Raw genomic sequence first — 17,566 nt, forward strand, 5'->3', positions numbered from 1 at the left:
CTAGTGTGCTAAACATGGATGTTGTTTGCTAAACAGTTCCTATATACATTATTTTTCTTTGGGATATATTTGAAGCATTTGATCTTACACCATTTTGTTTACCTATATTAGTTTTAACTAGACAATTTTATGCATTGTTGCATTCAAAATTGCTTGAGACATTCTTTTTTCAAACCATAACTAGGAAAAATATTTTAATTTAAATATACAAAATGCCTATAGAAAGATTACATCAAAAGTTGGGTTTTGGTTTGGCAAACTAAAGCCTTATTTGTATGAAAAATCCCCAGAATTTCTTTACGTTAAATGTTTCATAATGTAGACCAAATATTCTAAGAACATTGAAAAGTATTCTACTTAGAAAAAAACATGACAACTGGTAGATTCTTCCTGGATGTCTTTTGGAGAGGCAGAGTACTGCTTTATGATCTTAATATCTTCAGCAAGTTGGTGCACAATTTCATCTTTGAGTTAAATGACAATCTTTGACTAGATGTTTTTTATTGATCTCCCTTGGTCGATTTTATTACCATATTCTTAAGTATATTGCATTATGCTTCAAGGACAACAATATTTTGTTTTTCTTCCCGAAGGGTATTCTTAATCACTCCAATTTGAGAATTGACTTGGTTGTCTTTCTCATGAACTTTTTAGGTGACAGAGCATAGATATGATTTGTTGCATTGGAATTGCTCCATATGACTTCTAAGGACTCTTCTGATCTCTTGTAGCTCTCTGTCATTCATTGTGTCAAAGTCGGAATCCATAGTTACATCCATATTCCAGCAACCTCCCATTTCATGGATTCATTGCCACACATTGCATGCCCATGTTAACCTAGGTATTTGACTACTCTAGAGTGATAGCGAATTGAAATCCAACTGCAAAGAGTATGAAAATTAGGCATTATATTAGGCCCACATTAGCTTGTAATTTAGGGTCCTAGGCACATATACTATCATGGAAAAGTGATTTTGAATCACTAAAACTAAGCAAACCACTTTGAATGTCAATCTCCCAAGTCAACAATCAGAATAGTTGAATGTTCTTCATATTCAAAACAATGCCTTATTGTTTCTTAATGGATATTTTTAGTCCTTTGTTTGTCAATGGATTTTCTCAGAAAAGATAAGATTCTTATTTCATTTTGCCCTTGTTTTTATATTTCCTATTGCTAAAAAATGATTCATCGTCCCACTTTATATTCAAAGATTCCATAGCTTGCATAATTCTTTAAAGGGTGCTAGCTCAATGGAAGAGCCCCCACCTTATAAGCAGGAGGAGGTTGGTGGTTTGTTTCCAGTGTGCAATTACATCAATTAATCAATGATATTGTAGTTTATTTTTTAATAAATAGTATTTATATTAATTTATTTCAATGGTGGGATATTTTTTTGGATTCATTGTTTTATATTGTCTCTAAACATACAAAAATGATATTGTATTTGTCTTTAAATATATTTTTTTATTGTCTCAAGAGAGACAATAGCTAGGATCCAAACTATAGTTTTTGGAGAGGCAAAAACGAAATTGCCTCCTAAGAGACATTAATGCTTTTGTTCTATATTGTCTTTATAGAAACAATTTTCTAAGATAATAATTTGAGACAATCACTTAAAGACAACACACAAGTTTATTATTTTCTTAAGTTAAAATAATTTAGCCAAAAATTATCTCAAATATTGTCTTTAAACTTTAATCACTTAAAGACAACACGCAAGTTTATTTTTTTCTCAAGTTAAAATAATTTAGCCAAAAATTATCTCAAATATTATCTTTAAACCTTTGTATTGCAGTGGCTGCCATGTCACAACAATAACCAGTAAATTGAATAAAAAAATTATAACAACTTTTAGTAACACAATATATATTTTTTGGTAAAAAATAATGAAGGAAAACAAAGACTATCATACTCAGTGGCATAGTTCTCTGAATAAGGCAGTGTGAGTCATGTTGATGTCTACCAATAACTATCCGGATATACCATGTAAGTACTAAGTTCATTTAAATCTGATAATAATTGTTTGATTAAAATTTTAGACAAATTTGAATGATATTTCCCATTTATTGTTAATTTTAATTTTTTAGATAATTAAATTATCTAAATCAAATGTTTATATTATCATGATTTGTTCATGGATATGAAACATTGTTCACGTATTTTATGTAGAGCTGCAGTTTAATTCAGTATAAAGTTTATAATTATATTATGAAAATTATAATCATATTGATTAATAATTATAATATAATTTAATAAAAAATTAGTTTTTAATTTTAAATTTACAAAAAAAATATGAATATGAATATTAATTTTAAATTTAATTATATTTTAAATATAATATTATAAATTTTATATAATTTTATTTTAATACCATATTTAAAATTAAGGGAAATTTTATTTATTGATGATGAAGAATTTAGAGTTTATTGAAATTATAGGGATTTAGGGTTTATATTTAAGCCGATAGGCTTTCCTTTGAAACAGACTTTCGTCGTCTTTTTTATTCTCAGGTTGACACGTGGCGTGAAATTTGGGTCCAGCAAAACACAATTTGCAAAGGAAAGTCGGGCATTCAGGTTGACCCGTGGCGTGAAATTTGGGTCCAGCGAAAAGCGATAACCTCACCCCACTTATATTTGCTTGCTCAATCATGCATGATGGCGCGCAATGCTTCTTCCACTTTCCTCGCACATTTCCACTGGAATCGCTAGCTTCCGTATCTTGAGAAGGTGGAGATCGTCCAGCGTTAACAAAGTCATACTCATATCTCCGTGGTGGCATGGAGTCTGCAGAGAAACCTGATCCCATTTCCACAATCGATTCCAGCTCCTTCACTACTTCCCTCATCGATGGTCGCTCAGAACCTAATTCCTCAACGCAGCTCAGTGCCATGCCCAAGAGCCTCTCAAACCTCGGTAGCGGATTGGTATCAGCAAATTTTCTTAACAATGGATCCATTAACTCCTCCTGCAAACCACTTATTCCCCTGCTCTGCAGGGCCGCCTTCACCAATCTGACCACAAATTTCCCGCCCTGAATGGGGGACCTCGCTGTCTTGGTGTGCGTCCATAGGGAATTATCTACGCAGGCACGAAATGCACTGGATGTGTGGAAAACCGCTGAGTCCAGCCGAGGTAGAAGTCGCTAATGATGCACACAGGGCGTGGCTTCTGCTGTTGGATCCACTGCTTGATTGGCTCTGCTAATAATCGAAACGAGTAGACGAGAAGAGGGACGGATTTCCGGGGAATATCTTCTTGTAGTTCCTTTTGATCTGATGGGAGGGGGATGTACAGAGGCCGAATGTCCAGGGACTCTGTTTTTGCTCACTGTAAGAAATGTTGCAGGGGAGGGGAATGAGAACGCGTTGTGAGAATCGTGACAGAGATTCCATGGAACGCCAGTCGATAGGATTGCGTAGAATTTAAATCAAACCCATCACCATGCATATCCTCCACCACAGATTCTGCACCCGTCGAACCTCCCCCTCTTATCGATTTTCCAGCTAATATGACATCTACCATTTCTTGCAGATTAACAAGCTCACAAATTACCGCTTTCCTTGATTCCCTCACAAATGAATGTTTTCTATTTCACATAGATACATAGCTTATACAAAAATATAGACATCTAATAATATTTCATAAGCTAGGGCATTGCATTCAACCCTTATCTGACACCCAATTTTTTTAGGCGCAGAACCAATCCAAAATGTTCTATGGTGTTTGTTCCTCATTTGGTTCTCTCTAGGACTGCAAAGTTACATAAACTGTGCATTGTCAGAGCAACATCCCCAAAAGAAGAAGCCACTTCAAATACACCACTCACAGATGTTCAAGAGGCTCCTCAAAAGCGTAGAAAGAAAGGTAGATGTTTTCTTGCATAAATGTTTCCTTTACTTGTGAAGAAAGTAGGAGTACGACTAGTCGTTTCAAGTATTCTGTTTTTCTCCATGAGCGCATTGTAGGTTTTTTTTTCTTTTGTTGTAGTCATTGTCGAGGGCTTGTGGGATGCTACAATGAATCGCTACCTGCCTTTGTTACCCTTGACCTGATTCTTTCGGAATAGTATCAAAGAAGACATCCCATGTTATCAAGAGGATTGCGAGGAGAAAAAAAAGTGAAGAAAAAACAACTTTAGCAGACGTTAGTGGGAACGATGTGCCTAAGAAGAGTAGGAGAAAGAAAACCGCTGAAAATAAAGAAGAAAAAAATATGGAGTTGGAAGCAGATGGTGAGGAGTATGATCATAACTTTGAATATGATTGGCCTCCTTTTTTATGCTGTTTTGGCTTGGCGCAGAATGAGTTTATTCCTACTGTTAGGGTATCAGACAGACAAATGGATGAAGATAAGTATTCTACATGGAACGGCTTGCAATGGAGTCCTCCAGAATTTGTCAGGGCACCGGGAGGACCACCATCCAATGTTGCTATTGCACTTGTAAGGTTGGGAGGTAGAGTAGCATTTATGGGTAAAGTAGGTGATGATCCCACTGGTTATCAAATGGTTCTCACAATGAACAAGGAACATGTCCAAACTCGTGGTGTTAAATTTGATCCTTATGCATCCATAGCAGTTTCCTACATGAAGGTAACCCGTCAGGAAGGAAAATTAGGAATGGAATGTGTCAAACCATGTGTAGAAGATGGTTTTCACATTTCTGATATTAACATCGACATACTGAAAGAGGTATTCTTATAGTCATCCACACAAAATGTATACTTCTAACTTCTTCTTTTTTCGCAACATTTTCCTTATCTCATGTGCTTGATTAGTTTCCCCTTTTATATATTTGACCTTTCCCATTTTTTATATTTTTTTTGTTTTGGTCCAATTTTTCGATCATCCTACAGAAGTAGACTGCTTTGTAATCACTATGTGTTGATAACTCACTATGTGCTGATAACCACAGGCTGGAGTTAAATGCTCTTTATCTGTGACTAAATATTTGAACTTTTCACGCAGGCCAAGATGTTTCATTTCAATTCCATGGTTCTTCTTGAACAATCCATGCATGCCACTCTTCTTGCTGCAATCAAAATGTCAAAAGAATTTGGGGGACTTATATTTTTTGATGTAAACCTCCCTTTGCCACTTTGGAGGTCTCGAGATGAGACAAGGAAACTTATCCAGAGTGCATGGAATGAGGCAAATGTCATTGAGGTAACCATGCAAGAATTGGAATTTTTTATTGGTGTGTGTTTTGTTACTCTGTTTCCACAAACTAAAACAGGACTACGAATGTTTTCTGTTTCACATGGATACATAGCTTATACAAAAATATAGACATCTAATAATATTTCATAAGCTAGGGCATTGCATTCAACCCTTATCTGACACCCAATTTTTGTAGGCGCAGGACCAATCCAAAATGTTCTATGTTGTTTGTTCCTCATTTGGTTCTCTCTAGGACTGCAAAGTTACATAAACTGAGCATTGTCAGAGCAACATCCCCAAAAGAAGAAGCCACTTCAAATACACCACTCACAGATATTCAAAAGCGTAGAAAGAAAGGTAGTTGTTTTCTTGCATAAATGTTTCCTTTACTTGTGAGGAAAGTAGGAGTACGACTAGTCGTTTCAAGTATTATGTTTTTCTCCATGAGCGCATTGTAGGTTTTTTTTTCTTTTGTTGTAGTCATTGTCGAGGGCTTATGGGATGCTACAATGAATCGCTACCTGCCTTTGTTACCCTTGACCTGATTCTTTCGGAATAGTAGGTAATGTTGTTTCAAGCTCAAAGAAGACATCCCCTGTTATCAAGAGGATTGTGAGGAGAAGAAAAAGTGAAGAGAAAACAACTTTAGCAGACATTAGTGGGAGCGATGTGCCTAAGAAGAGTAGGAGAAAGAAAATCGCTGAAAATAAAGAAGAAAAAAGTATGGAGTTGGAAGCAGATGGTGAGGAGGATGATCATAACTTTGAATATGATTGGCCTCCTTTGGTATGTTGTTTTGGCTTGGCACAGAATGAGTTTATTCCTACTGTTAGGGTATCAGACAGACAAATGGATGAAGATAAGTATTCTACATGGAACGTCTTGCAATGGAGTCCTCCAGAATTTGCAGGGCACCGGGAGGACCACCATCCAATGTTGCTATTGCACTTGTAAGGTTGGGAGGTAGAGTAGCATTTATGGGTAAAGTAGGTGATGATCCCACTGGTTATCAAATGGTTCTCATAATGAACAAAAAATATGTCCAAACTCATGGTGTTAAATTTGATCCTTATGCATCCACAGCAGTTTCCTACATGAAGGTAACTCGTCGGGAAGGAAAATTAGGAATGGAATGTGTCAAACCATGTGCAGAAGATGGTTTTCACATTTCTGATATTAACATCGACATATTGAAAGAGGTATTCTTATAGTCATCCACACAAAATGTATAATTCTAACTTCTTCTTTTTTTGCAACATTTTCCTTATCTCATGTGCTTGATTAGTTTCCCCTTTTATATATTTGACCTTTCCCATTTTTTATATTTTTTTGGTTTGGTCCAATTTTTCGATCATCTTACAGAAGCAGATTGCTTTGTAATCACTATGTGCTGATAACCACAGGCTGGAGTTAAATGCTCTTTATCTGTGACTAAATATTTAAACTTTTCACGCATGCCAGGATGTTTCATTTCAATTCCATGGTTCTTCTTGAAGAATCCATGCATGCCACTCTTCTTGCTGCAATCAAAATGTCAAAAGAATTTGGGGGAGTTATATTTTTTTATGTAAACCTCCCTTTGCCACTTTGGAGGTCTCGAGATGAGACAAGGAAACTTATCCAGAGTGCATGGAATGAGGCAAATGTCATTGAGGTAACCATGCAAGAATTGGAATTTTTTATTGATGAGGATTATTTTGAGCGAAAGAGGAATTACAGGCCTCAATACTATGCACATTCCTATGAACAGTCAGTCGGAGAAAGAAAAAGGCAACGACGACGGAGGTGTTATCATTACACAAGAGAGGAAATTGCGCCGTTATGGCACGATAACATGAAGATTTTGTTTGTCACTAATGGCACCTTCCGCATACACTACTACACACCTACATTTGAGGGTGTAGTAATAGGAACAGAAGATTTTTTGGTCACGCCATTCACGTGTGATAGGACTGGTTCGGGTGATGCTATTATAGCAGGTAGTCATTAAATGCAGTCACGTTGCTCAAGGATCTATCTGAAGAGTTCTTATACTTCTAATAGAAGGATGATATGTCGATGCAGAGTTCAACATTGTTAGTAACTGTGTATGTCTTGCAGGCATTATCAGAAAGTTGACTTCACAACCGGAGCTATATGATGATCAAGTGCTATTGGAGAAGCAATTAAGATTTGCTATTTGTGCTGGGATTATCGCACAAGGGACAATCGGTGTTGTCTGGGGATTCCCAGCTGAAAGCGCAACATGGAATCTAAAGGAGCAAGTATATGTACCTTCCTTGTGGTAGGCTATTTAGAGGTTTAGCATAGCTCCATTGATGCTGCAAGGTAATGTATTATTGTATTAAGGTACCTTTTGTCTCGCTGGGCACTACATCATGAACTTTGCCTTTCAGGTTCTTCTCATGGGCATTGCTTTTGAGGATTCGATATCCAGCTGTGGCACATATTTTAAGAGACAAATTTATGGGTTCTCACAATTCCTGTCAATTCCCTCTGTACCCTTTTTCATTTTAAGATGGTTGATATGATAAGTTTGTATATTTTGTTTCCATGTTATTGCTTTAGTCATAAATTAAACAATGAGTTACGGAACACATAAGAATCTGCTACTATCAGTCATCTGTAATTATAATGTTCTTCGAGGTACATTCCTTTTCTTAGATCTCAGCAAGTCTACTAGATTTGTGCACGATGTTTTAGTCATTCATAATTATTTCACTTTTTGTAACATCAGGTTTCAATGTGTAGGCAATAGCATTAATGGAGTCTCTGTAGTTATCTTATTGAAAATGCATTGTATTGAGTTTGTTAAAACACTGGAGAAAAGCAAATCTGTTACTAGACCTGGTTGGGTCTGAGGTGCTGGGTTTGCCAAGTCGACTTGTTCAGACTCAGTGAGTCAAATTTGTGCTTGTTTTTCTAGTGATTTTGTAACTGTTGGGTCTGAGGGCATGGCCTGTCCCAGTCAGACCCAGCTGGGTCTGCCAAGTTGACTCACCCAGACATACCAAGTCAAATTTGTGGGTAACCAATTGTTGACTGCATTGTGACTGTTATTCTGGGCTTGGGCAACTTATTTTACTGATGCACAGCACTAAGCAACGAAGGATGTTGGTGTTATTGCTGGTTTGAATGTAGCTCGTATTATCAACAAACCCACAGCTGCAGCAATAGCTTATGGCTTGGACAAGAAGGGTGGAGAGAAAAATATTGTTGTTTTTGATCTTGGCGGTGGCATGTTTGATGTCAGCGTTTTGACTATTGACAACAGAGTTTTTGAGGTTTTGGCTACAAATGGTGATACCCATCTTGGAGGTTATATGTCTGAACTCTGTCTGGTAGTTTTACATTACGAATTTGAATATGTGGACAGTGGTTATCATTGACTTTTTTGGTTGGCTTTCAAGCTTTGAACTTACTAGGATATACACTAATATGGAGGTGAGGACTTTAACCAAAGGATAATGGAATATTTCATCAAATTGATCAAGAAAAAGCACAGAAAGGATATAAGTAAGGATCGCAGAAATGAAATAAGACATTCAATGTGTTCCTTGTAATATAGATATAAACAAAATATCTAAAGGAAAGTAATTGCACAATGATCCAGTCCAAGAAAACAAGGTTTTCCCCAAACCAATTAACTCTTCTAGAAAAATTCAACAATTCCAATTTAATAATCTTATCGGCCTCTCTTTGTACCTTTTGGGACAATTGCTAGTTAGTTATATATCATATTTTTCTGAGGTGTATTGGGAACGAGGCTTGAAATTTTTTAAGTAAATGTAGTTGTAATATAGGTTTACCAAGATATATCAAATGTGGATATGTGCTACATCCTTTAGCATCGTCTAATATTCATGCCGTTATAACCCATATTCATCGTCTAATAAATGCATTTTATTACGTTATATTTTACATATGATGCACACTATTTATTACAGGTACGTCGCCATGAGAGTGACGTAGATAAACAACAATATCTAAATATCTAAGCGACCAGGCCGTCATCATCCCGGAAGCTTAATGATCGATCCACCCATATAACAGCGACCGGGCTCCGAACCGTATAGACGCCAGACGACCAAGTGATCGAACCATAAGCTCCAGAGGCAGAGGACTTCTCAACACCAAAGCTTACAGTATACAGATGTCTTTGATTCTTCTTAGTGAACACCAATGTTTTGGGCTTCACACTCACCTTCACTCCCGACGGCTCCACAACTTGTACAGAGTAAGTTGAATTATGAGGCCCCACATTGGTGACCTTTCTTGTGAAAGTAGCAGACGCTTTGCCAGAGGAATAAAACACCACCGAAAAGGAAGGATAATTGAGGTCGCCCGGCTTTGGAATTTGTTTTGGACAGGAAACCCGTGTCTTTGTCAGCACACCAATCTCGGAAGACGAATAGTTCAAGCTGCAAAGATAGTTAACGTAATCTTCAGTGCCGATATCGTAGACAAGCCCCGGTTCTCGTGCTTTCTCAGGATTTACGTGGCCCGCACCCATGCCCAAAGGAGTGGCAGGGGAGCCTCGTAGCCAGGCGTCCGTTATAGGGTTCCCCTTGTTATTCGTAACATAAGCCGTGGTCATGAGAGCAGACTTGACAGCAGCCGGGCTCCAATCTGGATGCGCGGCTTTCAGCAGAGCAGCCAATCCACTGACATGGGGACAGGACATGGAAGTGCCAGAGTCGAGATTGAATTTTGTTCTTCGTTTATCAGAGGGCAGCCCTGAGGGGCTCAAGTTGAGGGGCCAAGCTGCTAGAATGTTGAGCCCCGGGGCGATTACATCGGGCTTCAGAATGTCTGGGCTTACGGAATTCGGACCACGGGACGAAAAGGAGCTCAAAATTGGCGCCTCTTCTCTGTGGTAAGTGGTGCCATAGAAAACAATTGTTCCCAATGGGCTAAGGCTTGTGTTTGAATTCAAGTAATCTCTGATTGCCTTGGCGGCCTTGTTACCGACATACGTAGCGGGCAAAACGTGCGCGTCGGCTACGAGTTCTTCTCCGCCTCCGTCGGGAGTGAGTAGTATCATGCCAATTCCTCCGGCCATGGCCACCACTTGCCCCTTTTCGGTTCTATCTGTGACTCCTCGTTCGCAGACCACGATTTTCCGTCGGACCATCTCGGGTTCCAGAGAGCCATCCGAACAGAAATCTCCGTACACGAGTGCCAAATTGGGTTTGGTTCCGAGAGGCTTTCCTCTGTAGAGAGATGCGCCACGGTAGGCGCGACCGTTTCCCAACACGACAATCGCGGGAAAACTTCGGTCCACGGAACTTGCCCCCACCGTCATTATCCACGGCGCCTCGTTGGACAACGATGAGGAAATAGGCCCATTATTCCCCGCAGAGCAAGAAACGAAAACCCCCTTGGCCATCGCACCGAATGCCCCTACCGCTATGGTGTCTGCATAAAACGGAAGGCCGTGCGAGCCTCCTCCAAGGGATATAGATAAGACGTCCACTCCATCCGACACGGCTGTGTCCATTGCCGCCATGATGTCGGAGTTGGAGCAACCATTAGACCAGCATACCTTATACACCGCCACTCGCGCTCCCGGTGCCATGCCCGTGGCCGTGCCTTTAGCGTAACCCAGAACGTCGGCGCCCGGTATTACGTTGCCTGCAGCTGTGGACGCAGTGTGGGTCCCATGCCCATCCGAGTCCCGAGGGGATTTATATTCCACTGTTTCATTTATAGGACCGTTGTCGGACTCGTACCCTTTGTAGAAGAAGCGCGCCCCGATGAGTTTCTTGTTGCAGTTGGAAGCGTTGAATGCTTTACCAGCCTCGCAATGCCCCTTCCACTTGGAGGGCACCGGCGACTGGGTTTTATGATCCGCAAAGCTGGGGTGCTCAGGCCACACTCCGGTGTCGAGAACGCCTACTATTACTTTCGTAGCGTAGCCCGTGGACTCAGACCAGAGGCCTTGCCCTCTTTTCAAGCCCAGGAAATGGGGAGTATACGTTGTGTGGAGCTTCAGAAGTTTGTCTGGATAAACGCCCATGCAGCTCTCCATGGCTTTGATTGCGGCCACCTGATTGCCGCTCAATTTCGCTGCGAATCCAGTGAGAACAGTATTGTATGTGTACAGTATACTCGATTCTACCAATTCTTCGTCATTTAATTGTCCGGATTTTACAACTGCATCACGAATGAACGATGCATACCAGGTTGCAGGATTCATAGAATCGGGTATTTGAACCTTCGTTGGGTTCATGTGAACTATGTAGGTCTGGACCTCTCCGGCGGCTTCTCTGGGATAAATTGCATTAACGCTGCTCGTTGTTGCGATGATGAAGGCTACGAAGACCAGGATCCTTCCCGTGTCTTCCATTATTTTTTATGCGTTCTTGAATATCCGTGATCAAATCTGGATATGGTAGTGACCGGAGCGGAGAAATAAGTGGAGATGGTACTCGGCTCCACGGAAAGAGAAAGACGTGCGTTGGCAGGCATGAAGAATGACGAATCTTTATACACAAAATCATTTGTTGAAACGTGACGATAAAACCTGGGTCCTGCTCTGCCTTGCCTATTAAACAAATTTGTGGCTTCAAACAGAGATTTCCTGGTTCTTGATTTGACATACACTTACTCTTAGAAAAAGGAAAGGAAAGAAATTATTAAGGGACCCAAACAAACAACTCCATGAAAGACATCTACGCAACCACTTCATCATCCTGATGATGTCATTTCAAATGCAATGTTCACTTCTCTGGTAGACTACCTCTGTAACGAGGGGAAACATTTCCAAATCCAAAATTTGGAATTATTTATTTATTTCAATATTTATAAAGATTCAATACTTTCTTCTTCTTCTTTTTTGCAGAGAGAGGAGATATATTTATTTAGTTTTTTTTTAATATTTTAAAAATGGTTGTAATTGAAAGTTATGTAACTTAATTATAATTAAAAATAAAAATTTAAAACAATTAAAATTTTGAAATGGTTTAGGTAATTATGGGTTAAAATTTCTTATTTTATTATTTAAAAAAATTACAATAACTAAAAAATTAATCTAAACCTAATTATAATTATCTTACAAATAAAGAAATTTGGCTTAAGATGGAAGGAGGATTGGGTCTCCATGACCCTTATATTCTGAATCAAATAATGGGAGCTAAACTTTTGTGGCACTGGATAAGAGGAGAACTCGATCTTTGGAAACAAATCTGGACCCATAAATATGACTGGTCAACTCAGACTAAAGATATCCTCAGATATCGGGACCCTCCCAAAGGATCAACAATATGGAACATGGCGTTCCAGAACAGAGACCTCATCCACCAACATGTCTTCTAGGGGATCGGAAATGGGAAAAAAACTTTGTTCTTCAACAAAGTTTGACAACACTTCCATCAAGGCAATTAAATGCAAAGGGCCTTGGGGTTCAAACCCACCACCCTCCACATGCTCGAGGCGATAGGTACGATGGCTCCATGCATGCAAGAGGTTAATACTCTCGCAGGATGTGGCAACAACTTTGTGTCTTGGGTCTAGCATTGTGTCAAGCGCTCTGCGAGAATTGGTGGTAGGTTTTTTGTCCAAGGGAAAGAAGTGTGGAAGGGTGACGCCGAGTGCAGAGAAATGACACGGCTCCAGGTGAGGCAGTGGGCTAATCTACTCCTGGTGAGGGTAAACTGGTATGTGACCTATTTCTTCTCTCCCTCCTCCATGCATCAACTTATCTGGTTATGGGAATTGGGTTTGCATAGGGTCAACTTGTCTGACATTGTGAGAAAGAGGGGTTTTAGGAAGTTGTCGGTGCTTGTATCCTTGATGCAGTATGTCCTGTTGACCGGCATGGTCTCTGTGTTTGTTCGGTTCGAAATTATTCTTTCTCGGATGGGGTTATATGGGATTTGTGCCTCTATGGTCGGCCCTTGGGACCTTCTTCTTCTAGATTGGTTTGATAATCCTCGGGCTCACGAATGGGTTATCAGCAACTATGTCTCTGGTCTTAGTTTTAATGTATTTCCTGGGGATGGGTTGAAGTTTTTCTTCCTGCATGCTTATTGGCCTTAGAACCATAATTGTTTCTCTATCTATCCTGCCAATTCTCATGCCCTCTGCCTCTATGGAATTCCTTGCGGGGTTAGATACAAGGGTCTGCGACAGTCTGGGTATGGCAACTGCACTTATGGTGTAAGTCTTGTTGGTCTCTTAAATTCTTCTTCTGAATACTATGATAATTGGCTCTGGGTTGTGGAAGTTGAGCCTCTGTTTGGGTTGGAAGGCAAGGATGGGGTGCATGAGAAAAGACTAGAGAAAGTTCATCGAATTTTGTCATGGAAATTATCGTTTCATGCTTCTCTCATGGTAGGTGTGCGAGGTAGTAGGGTCACCTGGAAGCGAAAATATTTTGGGCTAGGGCCACCACATGTACAAGTAATTCGTCATACCTACCTTTTCATTGCGCATTGTGAGTTCGTGGAAATGGCTCGGGTTGTGTTTGCTAGAGTCTGTGGCAAGAGAACCTAGGTGACTATGAAGGAAGAGTAGTCCAGCTCTTCTAGGAGGAATACAAGAGGCCACAAACCAGCCGCCAGCATCATAAACGATGTGGCCACAACATACCATGGAGGGACAAGAGAAGAAATTAGGTAGTTAATTGAGGAGTGGGAAGCTGATTTGAACTGACAGGATGGCTCTATGGACATTGAGGTGGAGGATTGGTGGGCTATGGTGCTAGATCATAGGCACACATATTGTCGCGTTACCCAGTTTAAATAGACATTGTACCTGTACTGGTCCATGAAAAGTATCCTGGGAAATGCCTTGGAGTATATCTTTGTGAATATGGCAACAACGATGCAGGACTACCCCACTTACAAGCCAAACTTCTAGAAACTACAGTTTCGGCTGCAAAAACAAGATGGATGCCTTCGTCGAATCGAGGATCACCTCCCTTGCCTTCTCTCACAAATAGTGTTGTCGGTTCCAATGTTAAGGATCTAGCTCTAGTAGAGTCTGTGTCTGTTGAGGAGTAGTTTGCTAGATGGTTTCAGTTTTTTATTTTTTTTACAGAAACAGGTAGTGGATATATTAGATACTTGGCTTTAATGCCAAAAATCAGATTACAAAAGGTGAGTCTAATTTCACAAGTACCGCGTAACCATGCAAGGCCATGGCATTTATGCTTAGCTCACATCTCTTTTTGGCTGCTACTATGAGGTCAATTTTAGAGATTTTACCAAGTTTATGAATACATACGAACTGGTTTAACAAAAAGCGGTATAACATGGCAGCTATCTAAATTAAGGAATTGGTTCCCATGTTTCTTGTCCGCCTTTGAGTACGGCTCCGGCCGTAAGGAGGGCTGCTTTGTTGGCTTCAATGTCCGTATCCTTATTATTAGCTCTCAACACATGGTAGGAATTCAAATTCTGGAAAGAGTCTCCACGGTCTGTTATTCTGAAGATCAGCATTTCAAGTCTTAGATCCGTTGGCTTAGAATGTGTCACCATAGTGTTGATGATAACCTGAGAGTCCCCAAATACATTAGCCTCCCTGATGTTCAGCACTTTCAACAACTTGAGCCCTTGGAAAAGAGCCAAAGCCTCAGCTTGAATGCTAGAAGTAATGCCCAAACCCCAGGCGAAACTGTGTATCCTTATGCCATCTAGGTTCAAGATGACACCTCTTGCACCAGCTCTTCTAGGATTGGCCTTTGTAGCCGCATCAAAAAAGAGAGCATATCTCTGATGTTTTGTATTCCAATCCTGGAATTATTTTGTTGAAACTCTTATTTGCCAATCTTTGGGTAGGGTGATACTATTTGCAATATTTTGGAACTGAAGATCAAGAGAGGAGCCCCAATTTATATCTTGTTGGCTGAGATTTAAATCGTCTTTATGGTCTCTCAAACACTCTTTTAGCTAGCATTTAATCTTAACTACCACAACCTTGGCATCCTGCTCGTAGTTTCTGAAAATTATTTTATTTCGCTCAAGCCAAACCTGCCAACAAATTATTTTAGGAAGAGCAGACCAAGCAGCTCTGATAATTTTGTTTTTTGGGGGAGGTCCAAGATACCTTTGCAACCATTTAGCAAAAATTTCGGGAATGGAGGAAGGCAATGCGAAGTTGGAACTCAAAGTTCCCAACAATTCTATCCAAATCTGCAAAGTGAAGGTGCATTCAAGCATCAGATGAACGACGCTTCCCTGATTTACCTTACAAAGGCTACACCTTGAAGGACTATGGAAACCACGCTTCTGAAGATTTTCATTAGTTAAGATTTTGGAGTGACATAGCAGCCAGTTGAAGAAATCAATTTTAGGTAAGGAGGGATAATGCCAAATCCCTTTCCACGGCTCAGGGTTCATGGCCACGTGAGGGCGCTCACACAGCTTGGCGTAACCTTGAGCAATGGTGTATCCACTAGCCAGTGTACCCCATCCTCTTAAGTCTCATTTTCGATCCAACGATGGATCCAATCCGTGGAGCTTGGAAAGCAGGATCTCATGCTCCATAGATAAATCTGGTGGCATTTGGAGATTCCAACCAGCCCAGCGTGAATTTTTCCGAACTGAAATGTCCCACAGAGTACGCATTCTAGCCTCATTCATCCATCTGCACAGCGCTTGAAGCGAACGACAGTCTCCCAATGACTCATTGTTCAATATTTTGTCTGTCCAAAGATTGATCCTTTTTCCATTACCGGGAACCCAGAAGGCATGAGCGTTGATGAGAGAGCAGGCTCTATTGCAAAGCTTCAGAAAGGGCGTATTTGGATGTGTCCTAGGGTGATCTAGGCAGCGAGAATGCTGGCCTTTGAAATATTTTTTCCAAAGAGCTAGTTGCGCCTAGCCAGGATTAGGAGCAATAATTCTCCAAATTAATTTAGCTCCCATTGCAATATTATGATAGCCAAGGTTTTTGAAATTTAAGCCTCCTTCCAACAGCGGTTTGGAGATGGATTCCCAGCTAACATGGTTTCAGTTTTTTATTATTATATATGTGGATAGCTTTTAATTTCTAGAATTTTGTTTTTTATGTTCATAGGAAAATAGAATTTGGGCAAGGCAAGGACATACAAACTAATATAGTTGGGGTAGAAAGACTAATTATTTTTTGCTACTGGATGACTTATCATTCTATGAGGTGGCCAAGAGACTTTGTTTCCCTTTGGACAAGTTAAGGCCACCTAACTATTCATATGTGGATGTAACTTGCTTATATTTTAATGAAAATGGAAGGAGCTACCAAGCTTATAAAAAAAAAATTAAAAAAACAAAAAAAAAAATCATATTCTAATTATATTTATCATATACTAATTTGATAAATATTTATTATATCAATTATATTCCTTATAATTTTTAAATAATATTAATATCAATATTTATTATATAAATTATATTCGGTATATAATTTTTATAATTTATATATATAAACTATTCAAATTCAAATTATTGTGATGAAAATTATTGTTTAGAATTTTATATTTAAAAAATAAATAAAAAATAGATTGGTTTAATATTCCATCAAACTAAATCGTGTACCTTCTATCAATCCAACCATTCCAGTCATTATTGATTTTTTCATTTTTTCATGTCATCTTCTTGATTGTTTTTGTTAACTTTTTTTACTTCATTTGGAATTTACCAATGACATAATGTATTGCATAATGATATTAACTTTTGTAGGAGGTGTGGTTTTCAATCTGACAAACTATTTTTGATATTATGTTATCTAATATCTAACTAACCCAAACAGATTTTGATATTATGTAATCTGATATCTAACTAACCCAAAAGGATTTTGATATTATGTAATATGGTATCTGACATTTTCTAATTACAATTTTCCAATAAATATTAAAAATCACAATTTATTTAAAATATTTTCTATTAAATATTAATGAAAAAGTATTTAAAAATATGTACTTTACTTTCACATAATTAATTAAGTGTATAAATATATTATATTATTACCAAATTATTAAATAAAATAGTAAATAAAATATGTTTTTATAAAATTATATCTATATGTGTGTGTGTGTGTGTGTGAATGAAAAGATAAGATGGTCATTTCTATTAAAAAAGGAATGGAAATGATATTTCCAATATTGTACTTGTTTTTCAAAATAATTTTGGTATTTTATTTAGTTTAAAATTTGAATCCATGTTGCCCATGGAGTATAGAATAGAGAGTTGATGGGATATACTCTTAAGGCGCCGTGTGATGTGAAGGTTACCAGTTCAAAAGTCAGTGGGAAAAAATCCAAGCATGTTAAGGATCAATGGCATAGGCTAGATGCAATCTCCTGGTGATTTTGATGATTTAGATGCCCGTGGGTTGATTTTGATGACTTAGATGCCCCTGGTTGCGATTTCTCAAGCCAGGGGCATCTAAAGAGAAAAACTCTTAAAATAATTCATTACTCGCT

The 17,566-nt window shown here is 38.8% G+C and overlaps 1 protein-coding gene and 2 pseudogenes across 2 annotated transcripts; 2 read left to right on the forward strand and 1 right to left on the reverse strand.

The window, feature by feature from the left end:
• Positions 1–4,215: 4,215 nt before the first annotated feature.
• LOC149195884 (fructokinase-like 1, chloroplastic pseudogene) lies at positions 4,216–5,289 on the forward strand (annotated as a pseudogene). Its single transcript, XR_016255130.1, has 2 exons — positions 4,216–4,692; positions 4,969–5,289. The product of XR_016255130.1 is annotated as a fructokinase-like 1, chloroplastic pseudogene (transcript).
• Positions 5,290–5,883: 594 nt separating this feature from the next.
• On the forward strand, positions 5,884–7,448 carry LOC149195885 (fructokinase-like 1, chloroplastic). The gene is given in 4 exon segments (XM_089408903.1): positions 5,884–6,064; positions 6,067–6,359; positions 6,617–7,139; positions 7,261–7,448. Coding segments are annotated over 4 exon segments (1,185 nt in total).
• Positions 7,449–9,098: 1,650 nt separating this feature from the next.
• On the reverse strand, positions 9,099–11,519 carry LOC149195886 (subtilisin-like protease SBT1.7 pseudogene; annotated as a pseudogene).
• Between the last annotated feature and the right edge of the window lie 6,047 nt (positions 11,520–17,566).

The sequence above is a fragment of the Pinus tabuliformis genome, chromosome 2_2 (assembly GCF_031772625.1).
Source record: "Pinus tabuliformis cultivar Carrire ecotype Pingquan chromosome 2_2, CPIR1, whole genome shotgun sequence".
Taxonomy (NCBI): Eukaryota; Viridiplantae; Streptophyta; class Pinopsida; order Pinales; family Pinaceae; genus Pinus; species Pinus tabuliformis.